This window comes from Emiliania huxleyi (genome assembly GCF_000372725.1).
Source record: "Emiliania huxleyi CCMP1516 unplaced genomic scaffold EMIHUscaffold_476, whole genome shotgun sequence".
NCBI lineage: Eukaryota > Haptophyta > Isochrysidales > Noelaerhabdaceae > Emiliania > Emiliania huxleyi.
The window spans coordinates 1-6,675 of record NW_005198420.1 but is presented as its reverse complement, the minus strand read 5'-3'; the positions used below and the strand labels follow the sequence as shown (position 1 = coordinate 6,675).

At 63.9% G+C, this 6,675-nt stretch overlaps 2 protein-coding genes across 2 annotated transcripts in view; one reads left to right on the top strand and one right to left on the bottom strand.

The window, feature by feature from the left end:
* The window catches only part of EMIHUDRAFT_459304 (hypothetical protein), a 2,831-nt gene extending 1,558 nt beyond the window's left edge, over window positions 1–1,273 (bottom strand). Inside the window, exons 1-4 of the mRNA XM_005767882.1 lie at window positions 795–1,273; window positions 573–652; window positions 194–502; window positions 43–119 (exon numbers count right to left, since the gene is read on the bottom strand). Coding sequence (XP_005767939.1) covers window positions 43–119; window positions 194–502; window positions 573–652; window positions 795–1,227 — 899 coding nt within the window. The 5' untranslated portion in view covers window positions 1,228–1,273. The remainder of the gene's footprint in view (window positions 1–42; window positions 120–193; window positions 503–572; window positions 653–794) is intronic.
* Window positions 1,274–1,490: 217 nt separating this feature from the next.
* On the top strand, window positions 1,491–2,642 carry EMIHUDRAFT_119337 (hypothetical protein; the record flags this gene model as incomplete). Its single annotated transcript, XM_005767881.1, has 3 exons — window positions 1,491–1,811; window positions 2,004–2,012; window positions 2,466–2,642. The coding sequence occupies 3 exons, from the start codon at window positions 1,491–1,493 to the stop codon at window positions 2,640–2,642; spliced, it is 507 nt and encodes a 168-aa protein (XP_005767938.1).
* Window positions 2,643–6,675: the final 4,033 nt, after the last annotated feature.

The window sequence follows — 6,675 nt, the reverse complement described above, 5'->3', positions numbered from 1 at the left end:
GCGGGGCGTTTCTCACGCGATCTCGGGTGATCTCGGGAGTGTCTCACCACGGGCGAGTCGATCCCGGAGAGGAAAGCGACCGGCGCGAGGGCGCCGAAGAGAGCGACTGCCTCCGCCACCTACCGGGAAGGTTCCGAGGAGCTTCCGGCCAGGTTCCGAGGAGGTTCCGAAGAGAAAACGGATGCAGCCACGCCTCGGCGTTCTCAGCGAGCGAGAAGCCCGCGAAGCCCTGCATCGTCCCTTCCGAGTGGCCGATGAAGCCAATCGACCTCGCGGGCAGCCGAAGCCTTGTAGAGACGCTGCCCTTGCCGCCGCCGCCACCACCATCCCCGCCGCCGCCACCGCCATCATCACCGCCGCCGCCGCTGCCACCACCACCGCTGCCACCATCGCCGCCGCGAGCACCACCGCCGCCGCCTCCTCCTCCGCCGCCTGCGGCCGCTGCCTCCGCAGCGCGGTGCTCGAGGACGTAGCGCAGTGTGGCGGGCAGGTCTGCCGTCGCCTATGGGACATGGCGTGGACATGTCGTGGACGCGTCCCTGCCGGCCGCAGGCAGGTCCGCCCGCCGTCGCCATGTCTTCAAAGGTAAAGTCCCAGAACGCCGCGTCGGCGTCGGGGTCGAGGCGGGTGTGGTTGCGCGAGTAGACGTTCCCTGCGTGCGGGCGCGCGGCTGTGAGATCCAGGACAGTGCGGTGCACACGGATGGCGGTGGGACGTGCGGCGAGGGAGGAGGCGAGGGAAGGCGCAGCGAGGAGGAGGCGAGGGCAGGCGCAGCGAGGGGAGGCGCGGCGGACCGCGATTGTTGCCGAGCCAGACGTCGTAGCCGGCGTCGCTGGCGAGGAGGGCGAGCGACTGGTTCTTGTGGTAGTTGGATACCCACGCAAAGGATGAATCGAGCAGGGCGTGCTGCAGCACCAGCGGCGGGCTCCGGGCGAGCCGAGCGGCGGACTTCTCGCCACGAGGAAGCAGGCGGAAGAGGCCGAGTATGTACCCGTCGGGCGTGGTTGCGTAGTGGCGCTCGAGCCCGTAGCCCTTGTGCACGACCACTTCCATTCCGCAGAACGGATAGCACGATGGCACCCGCTCCTCCAGCTGCTCAGAGGCGTCAGACACCTCAGAAGGCGGCGAAGCCTGCGCGACGAGCACGATGAGCGCGAGGCTGGCGCACACGAGGCCGAGACGGCGCGAGACTGCGAGCTGCCAGGATGGCTGCTGCGGGACGATCATAAGGTCGACTTCAGCGTGTCGTTGTGGCCAACGCAAGGGAAGCTTGAAGGGAAGGTGGTTCGGCGTGACACAACAACGAAGCACGCTGCTTTCTTTTTTCTTTCTCCACTCCGGGCGGAGGCGGGGCGTGCCAGGCGGCGGCGTATCTGCTCGCGGCAGGGGCGGCAGGGGAGATCGCCTTTGCCGCGACATGATCAGCTTGTGGGCACACTCTTGATTGCGTCACCGGCGACGTTTCTTGAAACGTTTCCCCTCGTGCTGCCATGCCGCTGCTGCTGCTGCACGCCGCGGCCCTCGCGACGCACGCCACTTGCCGCCGGGCAGCGTTCAGGGTGGCTGCGCTGCTGCCCGCTTCGCTCCTTCTGCCTGCCTCCGCCGCCGGAGAGGTGGAGCGGCTTCGCAGCGCTGACGGCCTCATCCGCGAGCTCAAGTCGCAGTGGTCAGATCTGACCATTGACTGCCGTTACGGCGAGATGCGGCGCGAACTCCTCTCGGCCGAGAACAAAGAGCGGCTGCTGGCGGAGGCGTCGAGCACGTCCAAGAGCGGCACAACCGTCACCGTGTGCAAAAGCTCGGGCGTTCAGGTTGCTCTCCTTCCCTCCATCTCTCTCTCTCTCTCTCTCTCTCTCTCTCTCTCTCTCTCTCTCTCTCTCTCTCTCTCTCTCTCTCTCTCGCTCTCTCTCTCTCTCTCTCTCTCTCTCTCTCTTCCCTCTCTCTCTCTCCGCAAGCCCGTCCCGCCACCCGCCGCCGTTCATTCCCGCCGTCCATCGCCGCAGGTGCGCAAGGTGCTCGGCACGACGGCAGAGTCGTCGCTCAGCAGGATGGGCGCGCTCCTCGAGAGGTAAGATATAGCAGAGATCTGGCCGAGATCTGGCCGAGATCTGGCCGAGATCGCGTCCCGATGGCCGGCGCTACCACTCGAGCAGACGCGGTGCCCTCCCCCACGCAGGCCCGCGTTGCTGCAGCGCGTGCCTGAGGACAGCCTCGAGGCGTACCAGGCGGCGGGCGAGCAGCTCCCATTCATTGATTCATTGATTCATTGATTCATTGATTCATTCATTACGATACCAGGCGGCGAGCGAGCAGATGCAGCAGGCCCGCGGCCCCCTAGCACAGCCCTCCACTGCAAAGCCCTCGTCTGCACAGCCGTGCCGCCGCCGCCGCCGCCTCGCCGCCGCCGCCACCCTCGCCGCCGCCCCCACCGCCACCTCTTTGGCCGCTGCGCCCTGCCGCTGCAGGCGCTTGCCGCGGCCGACGGCGCCGCGTACCTGGCGGGCAACGACTACTCTGCTCAAACCACATTCAGGAGAGGCGAGAGCACAGACACGCCGAACCTCGACGCCGCCTTCCAGAGCGTGAGCGAGGCGCAGCAGGCCCTCGCCAGGATCCTCGAGATCGTGCAGGCCGGCGGGTGAGCGTTCGGTGGAGCCGCCACATGGCCTCGGCGCCTGTGGCGCATTGGAGTTTGTTGATGTTTGTTCCCGCCCCCATGTGCTCTAGAAACAAAAGGACTGCAGCGCTGACAAAAAGGAGACTCCAAAATCGTCGCTAGTCGGGTCATGAGTTGAGGCGTTTTGTTCGTCAACAAGACCACATACAGTGGGTTGCGGGCATTAAGAAAACAGGATTCGGCGGCACGCCGCCGTTTCTAAGCCTTTCCACAGCCCTCATCCACCCCACGCCGTGGTTTCTTAGCTCCGGCCGGCCTCCTAAGGATTTTAGGTAAGAGGTAAGCTGCGGTCCGCGAGGGCGATGCCAGAGTCTGCCGCCGAGTCGGCTCTCTGGATGACGGGAAGACGCACACACGCCTCCATCTCCACTCCACTCAGAACACCGTAGACTTGGAAAGTGACAAGTGCGCGCGCCGCAGGCGAAGAGAAATTTTGAGCTGGGGCTCCCGTTCACACTCGAGACTCGTGTCTGGCCTTTTCTCGGGGCCGCGCCTGCGGCGCGCCGTGGTTTCTTAGATTTTTGCGGAAATCTCTTGGTAGGGTTTCTTAATGCGACGTTTTCTTAATGCCCGCAACCCACTGTAGACATACGGGGGAAGGACCGCTGAGTTGAGACGGAAATCGGAGGACGCGACCCACTTCGCCACAGACGGTCCCGCGCCTCGCCGCTATGACGGGGACACACCCCGCACCGTCCGCTGTGTCCCCGTCTTTGTCCGGAGTGAAAAGTCCAACGCGCTCGTCGGTGACGGTGTCCTCCAACCTGCGCCACGCTCGGCGAACCTGGACAGCGCCTTCGGTGGCATGCAGCTCTTTGCGCCTGAAGCCTGGAGAGCAGCTCCTCTGCTGCTCACACACTCTGCACAGATGGCACAGCCCACTGTGCGGCTGCCACAGCTGTCACAGCGATGGGCTCGCCCTCACTGGCCCTCAGTCACTTGTGCTGCGGCTTGTGTGAGCGACACTGCGCGGCGACTGCCGGCACACTGTGAGACCATGGGTGTGAGGTAAAACTACGCTACCAGCGCTTGGTCACATCAGCCCTGAGGTCAGATCCTTCTCCTCTGTTGATGGTAACACTTGTCTACTCGCTGGAGCCGAGCAGGAGGGCTTGGCACACAACCCCTCGCCCTGTGCAACTCAGGGTCCTTCCCCTTTAAGAGATTTTTAGCATTTGTTTGTGCCCCTTTAATGAGCACATACACTGAAGCGTGAAAAGGGAGAAAGTGCACAACGCACAGTTCTGGTATCTGGAGTTGACGACGCTCACGAAGCGGCGCGAGCGAGCCGAGATGCCCACTTGACTTTCAGCGTCGTGTGTACGGCGGTGAACGAATCTTCGGAGGATGGGGCAGTCATCACTGCCGCGCTCACTGGGTTCGAGAGATTTGTGCGAGAAATTGTGGGTTGAGCGAGAGCTTGCGTCGGAGTCGTTCCTCCGCTCCCACCTGTCGAGTGCAAACTGCAGTTCCTTGGTGCTTGGAGTCAAGGACAAGGTACCAGACGCCATCAACCTGCCCTGCGCCCTGAGCAAAGTCGAGGGCCTTGCCCCTCTCGGCCCGGCAGCGGCCCTGGCGTCTTGCATTCTTCTTTGCGTTTGACGGCTTCTTCTTGCCGCCTCCATGGGTGCCACCCGCCCGCTCCATTGCCGCTCAAGTGCCCGCGCGGGGCAGCAAGGGGCGCGCCACCAATTTGGCTACAATGGGAGGGGCGGCCAACTTGCTCGTCCGGACTCTCACTCTCTCTCTCTCTCTCTCGGCATGCACATGTACATGTACATGTTGTGTGTGTGTGTGGGGGGGGGTGCGACAAACTAGTGGCTCCGCGACGTTCGGCGGGCTCAAGCAAATACCTGCCACACGCGGCGGGCCACCATGCGCCTCGCGTCTCTCGCCCTCGCCCTCCTCGTCGCGCGCGTCAACGCCTTTTCGAGCACGCCTCAGCCGCCGCCCTGCGAGCCCATCTCGATGACCCTCGTGACTGTCGACTTCACTGCCAACTGGGCCGCCGCCTCTCAGCTCGGCACCTTTGCCGGCACAGCCTGGACGGGAATGAAGTGGCTCCTCAAGACGTCCGAGGGAGTGGCGCACGAGTTTGAGCACCCCGTCGCAACGGGGTCGAACTTCCCCTGCGGCGCACCCTCCATTTTTGCGGTGGACTATCCGCTGCCCGAGCCGGACTGCGAGTGCGGCCTGCAGAACACTTACCACGAAGCGGTGGAGCTCGAGTGCGGCGTCGAGTACACCATCGAGACAACGCCCGTGAGCGACACCACCGCCTCGTTTGCCACAAAGGATAACGGGCTCTGCCCACTATGGTACTTTGTGCCCACCGCCAACCTCGAACAACTGCGAGAGGGCATCGGTGTCACACCGACACTTGCGCACGTGGGTTATGAAGGTATGCACTGTTGAGAGCCTCTCCCGTCCCGCTCTGCAGTCATGCAGTGCGAAAACAGCGACTTCCAGCTCGAGGGAGACGCGGGCGGCCCAAAGACAACGGCCTACTTTGAGGGCGCCGCGATCTCGCAGGCTGCCGTGGAAGGCATCGGCGCGCTGTGCAGCTCCGATTACACGAGCACCTTCACCGTCGAAAATGGCGCGCCATCGCACACGCACATCTCCTGGTCGCACGCCTTCCCCTCTCGCATCCCGATCCGGCCTGACATCCGCACACGCACATCTCCTGGTCGCACGCCTTCCCCTCTCGCATCCCGATCCGGCCTGACAGGTGTCGCGACCATGGTCGTTCCGGGCCACCATCCAGGCGTGAAAAAAAACACTAGGCGAAGCCGCCCGCCCCCGGGGAACTTTAACACTACAGCCGTACATCTTCCTCCCCAGGCGGCACAAGCGCCTTCCCGCGTTGCGACGCGCAGCGCCCCTCCCTCGTGCCGGGTCTCATCGACTTCTACGCCGACAGCACGGCGGCGCCACCCCCTGCCATCCAAGCGATGATCAACAGCTACAACTCCACCTCGCGGCGCGCGCTGTCGCCGGCAACCGACACGTGCTGAGGTGCAAGGTCGGAGGGCCTCTGGCAATGGGGAAAAGATTGTTTCAGAACCCTGGTGAGCACCGACGCGACCGGCCGACCGGCGAGACTCAAGAGACAAGACACAAAAAAGAGAGTCACTTCTCGTGACACCTGTGATGTGTTGACCTGACACGTGAGGAGGAGCCTTGCGCACTTATATACACGGTGCGAAACCGAAAGTTTAATGATAATCACAACGCTCGGCCCGAGAGCGACGCCCAGACATACCTTTCACCCTGTGTAGCGCTTCTGGGCCCGCAGCCGCAGGCGCTCTCTCCGTTTTGTCAAGATTCTGTGCGCGCCGGTTCGATCTTCTGTGCGCATATGTGGTCGCGTATGCGCTATTCCGCCGTTCAGCGTTCAGCTCTGCCGCCCCATCCAACGCGGCCCGCTCTGGAAGAAGTCGGCGAGGCAGGCCTAGAGACTCGCTTAGTGTGGTGTGATCACACGGAGGGCGTGAGCGCCCATCTTGTGCCGTGTACTCAGAGAGCACCGCGTGAGTGCGAGGGCTACGGATCCTGGCTCGTGTGGCGTCTCGAGGTGCCACTCGGGTGGCCGGGACCCCGTACCCCGTACTCCGTCGAGGTGCGGGGAGAGATAGCCAAGAGATATAGCGAGACATAGCCGAGGTGTAGCCGAGGTGCAGCCGAGGCGCACCACCTCCCGCTTCCTCTTCCCGCCCTGCGCCGCCGCGCTGTCGGGCATGGTCTCGGGCGTGGTCTCGTCGCCGGCGTCCTCGCGCGTGTGCGCGCCTGCGGGCGAGTGGAAGCGGTGGCGCGCAAAGGCTGGGGACACATGGGAAGGGGAGGGTGTGCGGTTCATTGAGTTGGCAGGGAGGAGGCGGAGGTGGGGGGAGGAGCGGAGCGGAGAAGAGAGGAGAGGAGAGGAGAGCAGAGAGCAGAGAGCAGAGGAAAGGAGAGGAAAGGAGAGGAGAGATGAGGGGATGAGGAGAGAGGAGGAG